General features: G+C 36.1%; 1 protein-coding gene and 1 long non-coding RNA gene across 2 annotated transcripts in view; one reads left to right on the plus strand and one right to left on the minus strand.

Annotated features, from left to right (window-relative positions):
* The window catches only part of LOC133519765 (uncharacterized), a 171,377-nt gene that overhangs the window by 140,360 nt on the left and 16,110 nt on the right, over positions 1 to 14,907 (plus strand). The gene's annotated exons all lie outside the window — the stretch shown is intronic.
* LOC133519761 (uncharacterized) lies at positions 7,138 to 14,804 on the minus strand. The gene is made up of 7 exons (XM_061853851.1): positions 14,431 to 14,804; positions 13,703 to 13,800; positions 12,840 to 12,980; positions 12,427 to 12,604; positions 11,935 to 12,070; positions 8,682 to 8,911; positions 7,138 to 7,373 (listed from the first exon to the last, which is right to left on the minus strand). Exons 1-7 carry the CDS (start codon positions 14,510 to 14,512, stop codon positions 7,252 to 7,254), a joined length of 987 nt encoding a protein of 328 aa, XP_061709835.1. The 5' UTR covers positions 14,513 to 14,804; the 3' UTR covers positions 7,138 to 7,251.

Here is a 14,907-nt window from a genome sequence, read left to right on the forward strand (position 1 = left end):
TGACATTTTGATGTTGGCTAGCGATGAGTAAATTTAAATTACATTGACTAGCCCCAGGCGCGGATACAAGATTTGGCTTAGGGGGGGGGCCATTTTGAGAAAATCATATATTTTTGCACAGAAAATAAGGTAAAAAAAAATGTTACTCAATTTAGTAATGTGAGAGCCAGGGTTTTAGGGGGGGGCCATTGCCCCTATGGCCCCCCCCTTGTATCCGCGCCTGACTAGCCCAGCATTATGCAGGCGAATAAGCGTTTGTGCTATGATTAAATCATGTGCAAGGCTAGGGTAAATAGGTATCTCATAGGTAAGCGTGCTCCACCGTAGACCGCATCATCACTTACCATCAGGTGAGATCGTGGTCAAACGCCTGCCTATCGTTATATAAAAAAAAATGTGCAGATGGCTCGTTCTGTATGGATGGACCGTAGCGTATATCGCTGTGGGCTCCTAACGTCATAGCTGCGCTAGTAACTTATGAAAACGCAAATGCCGAACTATTGGTAATCGTTACAAACCAGATGTCAAAATATTGCTGGATGAGATGAAATGCTGTAATCTCTTATTCAGCCAAACTTGCGAGCGAAATTATCGCTTTTACATTAGTCGTGTTCAAATACTTGTAAACACCTTATACGGTCGGATATAATTATCTGATGACAATTGTATCAGTATCAAATTATTCTGACTGTGGCGTTCATCAGTGGCGAGTCCCTAAACTTCACAAGTTAAGCAATGCGTTAATCTGTCCTAATTATTTTTACAAATAATTTACACTGCTGGGCATTGGACATAGACGTTAATACTTGAAAACTTACTATTTTATATGAAGTATCAATGTAATTGTTAAAGCGACAAGACAAAACGAACACAATATTAGACCATATACTTCAGTTTATCATTTTATAATTATCCTTTAAAATAATAAATACATTAGGACTTAATGAAATAACTCGTTTTACATATAATATAGACTAACCCTAGTTTGTATACATTTGTGTTTTGAAAACTGTGTTGTTATTTGTTTCTAATATAGCAAGGGTTCAGGCAAAACACGATGAAATCGTGGATTATGAAAGTTCTATTGATTGCAGTATGTAGTTTTTAATTGCTGCAGTTAAGAAGTTCTTTTAGCAAGCTTATTTTATTTCAACCAGTCTTGTTTAGATGCAATACGAAAGTATTAGCAGAAACTTGTCAATAAATCAACTTATTTGAGAATTGCGTTTTTATTTCAGTTGTCTTGTTTTTAGAAATTGTTAGTGCACTATGTGTGTACTGTGACTGTTATATATTTATTACATACTTATGTAATGTGGGGATATCCTACATCAAGAATACATAAGTACAAATAAAAAACTACATTTCCAAGTTTAATATCGTATTTTATAAGAAATAAATCACTATAATGATCACCCAGTTTTGCATATGTAAATGGTTACATCATAATTTACGTACGATACATGCTATGTTACATATACAAAAAATCTCCAACTACTGTGAGGTAAAAATGTATAAAACTGCAATTTATAATATGCATATTACATAATACTACATGACATTTCACTACCTACTACAATCATAATTTTAATCCTCACTATTACTGCAATACTGAAATTACCTAATCATGATGGTGCTCGATCATTCTACAGAAAATTGTTATCACAAAACTCAAGCTAGGCCAAGTAAACGCTAATAGTACATTACGATACAAGTGCGAAAAATAGGAAATTCGAAACGAGTGGCGATATATTAAAACACGACCGAAGGGAGTGAATTTAAATCGACACGAGTTGCGAATTACCTATTCGCACATGTATCGTACAACGTTTTACAGTACATATGACCCTTTAAATGTTTGACACAGTAACGTAATATGCTAATTTTCGCACTAGTGCGGTAAAGTAGCACCATATGTACTGTAAAAACCATTTACATTAAGACGGAATTCTAGTTTACCTTGATTATATAGTTGTGTTAATTCGACAACCGTGGTCGAATAGTTTGCACCCACACCTTTTGACCACACGTTTGACCTTCCCTCGAAATCCCATTAAATCATATCGGACAGTTGCAACTTACACAATGTTTCCCACTTGGATTAAAAAAGTGCATTTCAAAAATAAAACAGGGTTCACCATATCAAGATGATGCCAGGGATCTAAACAGACAACAGTAGAAAACTGTCATAAGAAACAATGATTTGCCCTTTAAGGTCAATCAATTTCACGCCTGGTTAGCCAAACTATTACTGGAGTGATATCTAGTAGGGTGTCCCTCAACAGAACAGTTACTAGAATATCAAAACTCGAAAAAAATTACCGTAAGTCGAGTTAAGACAATATGACAAGGTACTCATAGCCTTACCAGTAGATTGGGTAGGTGCGTGGACACCTAATACATGTGATGTAACATTTAACACGCTCATTTCTAGTTACCACCAAGTTGTTACCGATTTTTTTCCCACTGGTAACAACTTTGTGGTAACTAGTGGGAATAACCCGTCTACATGGATACATAATTAAAATTTCATAAGATATTTCATTTACAATTGAGAAATCTTTCATTAGCAGAAGTATGCATTTTTTAATCTATTATGATTTTAAAGGAATATTATAAAGTCATAGATGAATAATCGGGCTTTGTCTGTTTAATAAGAAAGTCCTTCTACATGGGATTTACAGTGCCGGATTAACCATTAAGCAAAATAAGCACTTGCTTAGGGCACCACGTCTAGGGGGGCACCAAAATCGTAGGAAAAAAACGCGCAGGCTGCATCGCAGTCGTAGTACTTATGTACACGAAACTTTTTGTCGACTTTGACGAGTGCAAGTACCCATCTAATAACGAAGGGTCGTAATAGAGTGAGGACACGTCAGCACATCTCCAACCCTTCGCGGATGCCCTCAAAGCTCATAGCCAAAATATCTTACCGTCGGGCTTGTGGCCAACCGATTTTCTCGACGTAGATTACCGATTTTGTAGCGAATTTTGCTCTCTTACACGTCAGATGTGTCGGCCTGGCCGAGTTGCTGCAGAACCACGATCCTGCGACCTAATTGTCACACTGTTATAAAGGGCCCCGCGAAGGCACAAAACCAAAAGCAACTTATCAAGTTTCGGTTTCCAGTTAAGCCAAAGGCCGAGCAGTAGGAGAACCGTGATTACATAGGTTCGATTTTAAGCCACTCTTTTGCAGTTCGGCGTTAGGTCATGTGACGCTAGGCCTTCTACTTTGTGCAAACTGCCTTACTTTCACTTAACATGGATCCAAATCTAAACTGTCCTCTCTCGAAGCTGGGCCTTCTGCCTTGCTCACACCTCGCCATCAGTTTTATTGTATGATAACCCACCGCGATCGGACATTCCGGACGTTCAGCCATTCATACCTCGCCAGTGGTCAAATTCAAATGCTTTCTTCCAGCTCGACCTTTGGCCTCATCCATGCCCCATCCATAAGCGCCGATCGAACGCTCCGCGCGTTCAGCCTTATGAAAAGCTCAGCCTTAGACTTTGCCTTTAAAAACACTAGATTTAAACTTTCACGATTTAGGCCAATCAAATTAGATCCAAAAATAGCGTTTTGAGAAATTAATTCCCAGCAAGCTGGAAAATGTTTTAATACTTTCATTTCATTCTAAATGCGTGTAATCCAAGTTTGCTCCATCCCAGGTGATTCTTAGGAGATAATTTTTTCCTTTCGAAACCACTTGATTTTGAAGGACAGGACAGTTCGTGGATCAGACACTGGTAAGAAGGCGTTTTCGGATTTTTAACATGATTTTACCAAAAATAAAAAATGTCGACCTTTTTATACAATTTAGACTAGGAATACATATTAGGGTACCTTCAATAAATCAATATGTTTTATTGCAAGAACATAGTTAAATTACATTTCGGATCCTCAGATATCAGTTTTAATTGAATTGAAATATTTATTTCGAACTTGACGTCCTTTAATCATTTAATCATAATTGGAACAAATTTTCCGCCGGACATACCGTTTTCGATTTTCAAGCAAAAAAAAACTGAAAAAGAGGAAACATTTATGCACACCTCCTGGAATGGAGCAAACTCGGATTACACGCATTTTTAGGACCAAATTCGAAAAAAACTAATTTTATTGGCCTAATTATGACACATTATTATTTAAGAAAACGGGATATAATCGCGTTTGATTAAGTTCTAAAATTACCTCCAACGTCGACTTAACCCACTCTTCTCCGAGACCATGGCGACAACGCCGTTTTTGAAACGTCGGGTCAGAGGTAATTTTAAAACTTACCCTATTAAGTCCCGTTTTCGTAAACAATGATTTGCTATTTAAGACACTTGCGGCCATTGGTTCTTGTTCTGACAAGAACCAATGGCCAATGGCTAAGCTCCTACTGAAGCTCTGCCTTTGCCCTCACATAAATGAGCTTCGCAGGAAAGCTCTAGAGGTTGCAAAACCCTGTGCGCAGTACTGCCTATGCCTTTTATGTCTTCTCACACTTGGACATTGGTTGGCTCGCCTCCGGCCTTATGAAGCACGATCTTCAATTTGCGAACACTTGATCTTACACATTGTTGGAACATTACTGCTGCAGTACTGTAAATTTCCGTGATAAAATGATGTGTTGGATTTAAAATTCTATTCTCAGCAGTAATGCGGCAATAAACGTCACTCAATTTACCAAGAAAATTCAATGTAATCTTGATGAGGGGGCACCATGGTCTAGAAATGCTTAGGGCATCAAAATGTCTTAATCCGGCACTGGGGATTTACAATTAAGTGCTAGGTAAGTAGGCATTACCTACTCCATCCGCATTAGAACTATTTAGAACTAAAGCTATACGGGTTTATTTCCATTAAGTAACAGGTAAGTAGTATATTAGGTAGATAATTTATATTTATGAGTTACTTAAAAGCGCTCCACCTACTAATATTTCGTTAATGTCAAAGTAGGTAGGTACAGTCTCGTCTGAAAATATAGGTACGGACAGTGTCAAAAATATGTATACACTACCTTAATATATGGACAATAAGGTCGAGTATACATATTATTGGCACTTTGTCCGTATCTATATTTTCAGACGTGACTGTACTAGTCAGACCAAGCCAACTTAGCACATACTTTTCAGTTATAAAATGTGATTGATAATGCCACCATGACCGTCAAATTCTTATGAAAATATGACGTTTATAATAGCACTCCACACTTTGTCCTACCAAAGCCTCACTTAGACTGACACTAAATAACTTACAGTTTGATACTCATAGCCCCTGGTAGGTAAACGTTATCGCTAGAACACGTGTAAAGTTACGGCCGTTTATGTGCTCAACGAATATGAATCGTATAGCGTTGAAATAAGTTATATACTTATTCCTGCTGTCCATTGTAGGTAAAGAGTGACACACGTCGGTGAACTTAAACATTGTTGCTAAATATCCTGAGATAACTTGATTAGGAAATTCTGAATTTCATACTCGTAGTATCCACAAAATAATAATGTTATGAGTAGTTATATCAGCATTAAGCCAATAGGAAGTAAAGTTCTTATTCAAGAAAGCGTATACAAGCTAAGCGAAGCGTATTCACATAGTTTTCAAATAGACCTAGACTTAAGAGTCATATATTCCTTAAAGCATTTGCCCATGTTATCGCATAATCGTGAGCGTCAGGATGACATGACCATGATAGCTATTTCTAACGAGAGTTACTCCAAGTTTCAGTACCTTTTTTGTACTATTTGGTATCAGACATCAAAAAATTTGTACCTCGCTGAAAATCGAGAAATATTGAAAATAGTGTTCAGCCATTCTGATGTCAGGTTGACAGGACCAAGTCCAGTTCTCCTAGTTGTAGGCTTTAGCTTTATATAGAATCCATCCAGAAAGATTTAGGTAAATTTGTACTTTTCATGATGATTTTACTAATTTTATTTCGACTTACCAAATGAGAGTTACAGCACTAACAGCTAGAATAAACGTTGCATGTGCACAGTGGTGCAGCCAGTCAACGTGTACCGTTAAATGTAGTTTTCTAAAGTTAATACTTTGGCTACAACAGTTAATTATTCTACAACGAGGTAAAGTAGGTGATTAACCAGTCCAAAAATAAACCACGAGCGTAGCAAGTGGTTTGAAAAGTGAAAACTTGAGCGTTGCGAGGGTTTCAAGGCACAAGTGTTATCTCTCCTGGAGTAACTCTCGTTATAAATAGCTATCATGGTCCTGTTATCCTGACACTCACGCATAATCAATGAGCTGCGCTGAGTACTCTACTACAAATCTAAAAGTTCAACTTAGGCTACCGAAAGTTTATTATTATAGTGGGGGTAATATTATAGCACCTATTTACTAAAATATCTTAGCATTTTTACAGAACAACCAATGCTATTACTCCAACAATATTTTAGTCATATTCTATCTAAAGCGATACAATCAAAGTGAAAAGAATAGGTCAAATAAATAAATAATTAGCGAACCTTTTATTTTTCTACATTATAAATCAACTGTAAATAAGTAATCTCACACTCAACTAAATTACAAATCCCTTATACCGAACTGGTAAAGTATCACAGAAATTAACCATACCTAGCTAAACTATCGTCTTTAGTAACATTCAAACTACTTCAGGAGTTGGTCTCTTTCAAGTGCAGAAAAGATTTACGTAAAGGAAACATTTATAGTTTGTGATTGACAGTTTTAAATTCATTTAAAACCAACAAGATAAAATCAATAGTAAAACTTGAAACAAGCCATGCAATGCTGCCCTGTGACGGTTCTTATATGAACTTCGTGATTATATTACAACCAGGTAGTAAATAAAAAATGATTCTAAGACCACCTGTCAATCACCTGTTAAAGGTAAACGCATTGTCAGCTATTTGTATGCCTATTATTGTAACGGGAAGCAAATGTTCACAGATTTTATGATGTATGTAAAATGAAATTGTCTATAAACGACCCCATTACAACGACGATTATACGATTTAACTCTAATTTTTTTTTATTCATAATAAACACAATTTATTTTCTAAGATATTGATTGGTTGGATTGGACATAATTATTAGAATAATCGAAGAACATGGGTAAGACGAAGAACCAAAACGGAACCATTTACAAGCACATCCTGAAGTAAAATCAAAAATGGAATCACAAAACGTGTAATAAATACGACATACATACAAATTATATAAAGAAATAAAAACATCTAGAAAATAACCTGGGGCAATGACAAAATGTTAGCTACATAATGTATGGTTTAGTTAGGTATTTGCAGTTGCGGGCCGTCGCCGTTGACGACGCTAGCGGCGGTGTAAGGCCAGTTGTAGATCGACTGCAGCGGGACGTGAAGCAGCTCAACTAGGTACCGGTAATTTGGTTCTGCAAATGTTAATAAATGTTTCGTAAATATAAATATATATCAAATGGAAATCTCAAGCAGGAGTTGAAAATAAAGTTCTGGTTATATTAGATGAAAATAGTTGAGCTTAGACTTTTCGTTCGTCGCGACACTCGCGACATCTAATGTCAAGTAGCAGTAGGTACTAATAAATCCGCTACTTGACGCTCGATATCGACTACGAAAATAATAAGCGTTTTGGTAACAAAACTTTAAACTACCTACTCATTAAGTAAAATGTAACATTTCTTTTGATTAAATGTCTTTAACCAGATGAATGGAGTGAACACACTATGCTTACTTATTTCTCTATGTAGACGCTAAGGTCGGCTGACACGTGCAGATGTTCACTTATACTTGTACAGAGTGTATAGTTATAAGTGTATTACTAAGGTTAAAAGGTCTGTTGTAACGAGTTGAATATTTAATTAGCCTAGGTATAAGGAAGTTAAATTTATGTCCGTTTACAGCAAATGTAAATAATACGTATTAAAACAGAAAAGAATAATTTATTCTTTGTTATGAAGAAATCTCAAAATAAAGATAATTAGATTAGAAGTTTTCGTTATGTTTTCCGGTTTGTAGTTAGTTATTTACGATACAAGTGCGGAAAGTAGGACATTCGCAACGAGTGGTGAAGAATTAAAACACGACCGAAGAGATTGTTTTAAATCGACACGAGTTGAGAATTACCTATACGCACGTGTATCGTACAACGTTTTTTCAGTAAGTACATATGGCTCTTTAAAGTTTCAACATATGCACGGAAAGTGCCATATGTACTGTAAAAATGATTTATGCTAACGCACAATTTTTTTCTTTCACCTTAATAATAAGTGTAAACCTTCACTTATGTATAAAACCATCCACCACAACGTTTGTCAGAAAACAATACGCTATCAAGCCAAGAACATATGGTACGGAAAGTGCCATATATACTGTAAAAATGATTTATGCTAACGCACATTTTTTTTTCTTTCACCTTAATAATAAGTTTGAACCTTCACTTAGGTATAAAACCATCCACCACAACGTTCGTCAGAAAACAATACACTATCAAGCCAAGAATAACGTGCACTTGAAAGTGCAACAAAGAGTATAACAACAACACTGTAACATGATTATGGTATGCTATCATATTAGTCAAGGATTAAGGTACAATATTTCAGAAAGGCGTTTCTTCGCTGGATGCGTTTTTTTAGAGATGGGACTGGACTCAATAATTTAACAAAATAAGGGATCTTTAATGCTCAAATTACAACCTATGAACAGGAACACTTAAATCTTACCGTTTTCTGGAGTAATGAATCCCTTTCTTATGAGAAAGTCCAACAGGACAGGTGCACTGGTAGTTTTGAACTGTGGCGTAAGGGCTCGCTGGATGCATTCCTGCGCCGTCAGGAGCTCGAAACTCTCTACTTCTCCATCAGCATTTTGTGGCACGAAATCTAAAGGCAACTCCAGGTCGTAGACATACTCCGTGTTTGGGAACAGTCCCCTCTCACTCTCGAAGTAGAAGCTGCAATATGAAATGCAATAGTTGGAGCAACATTTCTAAAATAAATTATTGTTCACTTCTCACATACGAAAAGCATCTTTTCAGTTTCACATGACCTATTTGGAAATTTGAATTTTTCTTCCCTACTATTTTTGATTCGATGTATTCAAAGCACACAAAAAAAATATAGACAAAAAAGGCGGAAACAAGATATTTCTTTTTCCGCCAACATCCCAAAAATTATTAATATTTAAGAAATCTAAATAGAATATTACTAAAGAACAGGAAGATTTCCAATAAAGAAGTCCTTACTTGCAGAAGTGTATTATTTATACTTTTTATTAAACGCTGAACATAGCCCTCCGCGCCTCATTTTCGGGATGTGCGAGCGACATAAAAAAGCGAGCACGTAACATTGAATATTAATTACGAGTAAAACGAGTCCAATATTAATTTAAAATTTTGAAAAAAAAATGTCGTGTCTATTTTAAACATGTCAAAGAGTACTAATGAGAAAGAGTACTAAGAGTACGTTAGATTTATCTTAATAGTTATTTGTTTTACAAGGGGGCAAAGTTGTTTAACCGCTCGTGGGTGGGTGTGGATGGGTTACGAGACTGTAACAGTTACCAATTCTTTCGTGTGTTCTTACATTAATTAAGCAAATTTAAGTGTCTGTATGTCTAGTAGGTAGGTAGGTAGATATCTGGATACTTAAATATGCTTAATTAATGTAAGAACACACGAAAGAATTGGTAACTGACGTTACAGTCTCGTGGAATTACCCTCGTGCTAATATTGATACGAGCAAGCGAAAGATTCCAAAATTGAACCACGAGCGTATCTAGTGGTTCGAGAAGTTGAATCTTGAGCGTTGCGATGGTTTCAATGCACGAGGGATAAACGAACTTTGCCTCCGAGTGAAACAAAATTTTTCACCACACCAAAACAAAGAAACTACTAACTATGAAACACCAAAAAATTCAAATGAAATCAAATCCAAATGTAGGTAATAAAAAAATAATCATTCAAAATCATCATTTAAAAGTCAATTCTTCGAGCTAACATAAGGAAACTCAAAATTAGCATCTGATTATTTAACTCGGGAATTGAAACACAAACCTTAGTAAGAAATGAGCTTGGTTGTTAGTCTACCAGGTGTGAAACCGTTTTATACCTAGCATAGGTACAGGGGTGTTGTGTCTGTGTGTCCGTCTGTCTCTCTGTGGCATCGTAGCTTCTTGGACCGATTTTGATTCGAATGCTAGTTTAATCGAGATGGTTTCCCTACAAATTAATTATTAATGGAATTATTGGATGGTTGGCCTACGTTTCATCAAAGTCGGTAGCCGTGGGTAGGTCCCTGCTATGCGCCTTGCGTAGGTACTATGCCATTAAAATGCTTAATGATACTCACTTTGGTAAGTACAGTGGGCGAAAGAAATATTAAGGAACTTTCATATATTTTTATTATATTATCACGTCCATTCACATTGAGCCTTCCACCGGACGCTGGACGCGACCTACGGCGTTTGTTGCAGACCAGCGCCTTAGTGTAGGTAATAATTTGAAGTCCGTCTGCGGGCCGACTGAATAAAACCTTGAGTGTTTTTTTAAAGATAAAGTAAAAAAATGTTTATTCCCAAAAAAAATAAACATTGCATGAGAGAAAATATACATACACTTAATTGCACAAAAAACATTATACAAAACCTTCACAAAAAATTAACTACATCTATTACTTTTAGGTATGTGATTTTGTGGTATAGGCAATGGGTACCAGTCTCAGCTTTTGGTAGATATATACATGGCGGTGATTTTCAGACAGGTCCCTTTTCCGAGTGCATTCTATACTCGTTGTATTGACTATGTTGTACTTGCTAATAACCTCGGAACATAAACAATGTCATTCATTAGGTGGGTCCAACACAGGAGGCCTACCGCGAAAACCGATATTCGCCAATTGTGGGGATTTTTCTCTTTTACTCTCTCTAAGACGTCATTATAGTGACAGAGAAAAATGCCCGCAATTGACGAACTTCGATTTTCGCGGTAGGCCCCCAGAGCGAGCATACGCGCGAGGCAAGTCTACACTCGGTTCCTGCGTGAGGAAATTGCCTCACGCGTATGCGTATGCTCGCTCTGTGTGGACCCGCCTAGTCACAAACTTTGTCATTTTACTTAGGGGATTTTGAATTTAGTATTAAAACCGTTTCCAATAATGCAAATTCATTAAGTGCTCGTCGCCTGCTTTTTTAGGGTTCCGTAGCCAAATGGCATAAAACGGAACCCTTATAGTTTCGCCATGTCCGTCTGTCTGTCTGTCTGTCTGTCCGAGGCTTTGCTCCGTGGTCGTTAGTGCTAGAAAGCTGAAATTTGGCATGGATATATAAATCAATAAAGCCGACAGTCATACAATAAAATCTAAAAATTTAATTTTTTTTAGGGTACCTCCCCTACACGTAAAGTGGGGGTGAAATTTTTTTTTCCCTTCAACCCTAGAGTGTGGGGTATCGTTGGAAAGGTCTTTCAAAACGAATAGGGGTTTTCAAGAAACATTTTTTGATAAAGTGAATATATTCGGAAATAATCGCTCCGAAAGAAAAAAAAAATGTGTCCCCCCCCTCTAACTTTTGAACCATAGGTCCAAAAAATATGAAAAAAATCTTGGAAGTAGAGCTTAACAAAGACATTAAATGAAAACTATAGCAGACATGATCAGTTTAGCTGTTTTTGAGTTATCGCAAAAAGTTTTCCCTTCATAGTAAAAAGACTTACTTTAATTAGGTACTGATTATGCAAATTTGCCTATTTGTTTAACTCGGGTGAAAGGTACCGTTTCATCCCTTGGTTAACAATTTACTATACTTTAAGCTCCAGTTTAGCTTATTGTGACGGAAGAGTAACTACGGAACCCTACACTGAGCGTGGCCCGACATGCTCTTGGCCGGTTATTTTAACTTAATGAAGCCTTTAAAGTAGGATAACAATATTTTCCTCCTCTTCCATAAACCCAAATTACTAGAATACAGAAATGAATTAACCTGACACAACCAGATGGCACCAACTTCTTCGCTAACTCTCCCTCCACAGATGCCTCCTCTGCAGCTTCCTTGATACAGGTCTCCAGGATACCATAGCCCACTGCCAATCCACCGCTGACGAAACAGTCCCATTTTCCTGTTGAAATACATAAATAAATAAGTTCTTTATTGATTACTTACAAATATTTTTTTATTTAAGTGTTTTTTTTTGCAAAAATTATAAAACAATCTCTTTATTGGAAATGAATGCATACAATTTATTAAATAAATATTAAATTAACAAGGACTTTAAGAATACAAACAAAGATGAAGCTTGTAAATCTTATCCTTATATGAATCTTATTAGATTTATTTCAAGCTGTGGAAGGATTTATTAAAATTTACAGAAGGGTCTCAGGGCCCGCGTGTTTCATGCAGGCACGGTAACATACAATTCCTCTTTGTTCTGCAATAAGGATGCTCAAAGTATTACTGATGTAAGGTGCCACAAACCTGGCCATGTTTGTTTGGTGAAGCTCCTCTGCTGCAACCAGATGCACAGACCTTTGCTGGGATGATTAACATAGCCGGAGACACTGACACCATAGTTCCTAATGCCGAACAGGCAAATCGCACTCCGGTCCATTTCCATCAAGTTTTCATAATAAAAGGGGGTGCTCACTCCAAAACACTAAAAACAAAAAATACAACTAAATGTTCAGCATAAATTGAAGAATTTCAGCATACGAATTACGAAACATATCTGTCTCACAAGTTTCTAACGTGAATAATTGTATCCAGTTTCTGTCACCATTAAACTTGTGTTTTTCCAAACAAAAGAGAATAATGTTCAATCATTACAATCATGTTTTACTCATCATTATTAATATATTTACTGTAGAGCAATATGCTCCTAAACAACTAACCTCATCCCTCCAACCCTTAAGTGCACACAACTCTCCGTCTTTTCTCAAGCTCTGTAACACATCAGCTACTTTTGCTGTTCTTTCTTGATAGTCACGGAATGCAGGATTTAGCTCCACATATTTACCGGTGATTCTAAAAACCTGAAATAAAAGTACTAATAATACAGTAGAACCTCTATTATCCAAACCAGGGCTGGGAACAGGTATTGTATTACCTATTAATATTGTTCCATAATTGTATTTCGTTAATTAAAAACTGGTTTACTGAATGAACATAAACTACAACATTTCATCCTCTCTCCTTACCAGTAAGATGAGAAAACTAAATTTTATAGTTCCTGGAGAATGATATAATACTAGTAAACCACTGCTTTTGGAGACGCCAGATCTTCTTCATGGTTGTAAGAAATAGGAATACTCTATCCTGCTTTGATATTTTCAATTTAACTAGTTAATTTTGTTCCACAAAAACGAAAGACAAACGAATTTGGCATAAGCCGCTTTCTCATGTCAATAGAACAGTTCTGTAACTGGTAACCGCAAACAAAACCCTTTTCAATCCTGGGCGACTGATTGAAAACAGTTTGAAAAATAAAACAGTTTCCGAGCCCTGATGCAAATTAATAGGGACCAATCCTAGTTCAGATAATCAAAAGTTCACATAGTAAAAATGAGGGTTTTTAGGAAAACAGTACAGTATATTTAAAATTGACAATATTTTATGAAAAAATACATGTTTCAACACACTATACCTACTTATGTGCAGGGGCAGAACAAATTCATTCCAATGTTCGGATAAACTAAGTTAGCATTTGGATAACCAATTGTAAATGTTTAGAAAGTAAATATGTTAAAATGGTTACCTCTGGAAATTTTTGAAGATATTTCATAATATCAGGTCGAATTAGCCCCACTTGGTGGCCAGCAACTATGAATGGTTTACATATGCCTTGATGTAAACCTAAAAACAAAACAAGGTGTCAAACCAAAAAATTATTATTATTATAGGACAGGCAGGTAATGACGGTATGTCTAAATATTTTAAATCATAATTCACTTTGCACAATTTCACTGTTTCTTTTGTTAACTCTATTTTGACGACTGGTCTGGCCTAGTGGGTAGTGACCCTGCCTATGAAGCTGATGGTCCCGGGTTCAAATCCTGGTAAGGGCATTTATTCGTGTGATGAACATGGATATTTGTTCCTGAGTCATGGGTGTTTTCTGTGTATTTAAGTCTTTATAAATATTTATATATTATATATATCGTTGTCTAAGTACCCTCAACACAAGCCTTATTGAGCTTATTGTGGAACTTAGTCAATTTGTGTAATAATGTCCTATAATATTTATTGATTTATTATTTATTTATTTTTAAATTGATACACACTTAGGTATAGAGTCCATAACTTCTGATGGTAACTTGTTCCAAGTCTTTACTATTCAGTTTGCAATAACGTTTTTGCCCATATTTGTTTTATGCTTTGTACAACTGTTTAAGGCAGTGTCGTCTTGAGCGCGTGTTTGGGTTTAGAGTGAACAGGTCGCACTTACAGTTTCGGATAATCGTAATATACAAATTATTCAATCACCTGAGAAATAGAAGCAGTTGAACTTTTTGGCTAATTTTAAGAGCTCAGAAATGTCGTTCCGCAGGGAATTCATATTTTTCATAGCTGACAAATCGCAAGGTAACAGATTCGTGTATCGGTGTAAACAATACTTTACGGTTAATTTTAAGAAACTATCGAAAATAATAAGGGGTCAAATAATTTTAATAACTTTATTTTAGTTTTTTTCCCATAATTTTCATCAAAGAAAGGCAATGGTGCAAAACTAAGACCCGACTACTACAAAAATACGTGATGTACAGAACCGATTTCAACCGTTAAGTATAGGTTTCTGTCTACACAAGCAGCAAATTTAATTATAAATTCTAACTAGGTAGCCAGTCTTATTATAATAGTTGGTAGTTTATTACTTGAATTCACTTCACAAGCACAACTAGGTAAGCTTTGCTTTTACCAATGTCAGTGTCAGAACAGAAATGAAAAACGCAGGTACCTATA

The sequence above is a fragment of the Cydia pomonella genome, chromosome 7, assembly GCF_033807575.1.
Source record: "Cydia pomonella isolate Wapato2018A chromosome 7, ilCydPomo1, whole genome shotgun sequence".
Classification (NCBI taxonomy): domain Eukaryota; kingdom Metazoa; phylum Arthropoda; class Insecta; order Lepidoptera; family Tortricidae; genus Cydia; species Cydia pomonella.

Coding starts and splice junctions, on each gene's coding strand:
- LOC133519761 (XM_061853851.1), bottom strand. CDS start 14,512: ATGAAAAATATGAATTCCCTGCGGAACGACATTTCTGAGCTCTTAAAA. Junction 13,801..14,430: donor CAACTGCTTCTATTTCTCAG/GTGATTGAATAA, acceptor TTTTGTTTTTAG/GTTTACATCAAGGCATATGT. Junction 12,605..12,839: donor TTAAGGGTTGGAGGGATGAG/GTTAGTTGTTTA, acceptor TTTTGTTTTTAG/TGTTTTGGAGTGAGCACCCC.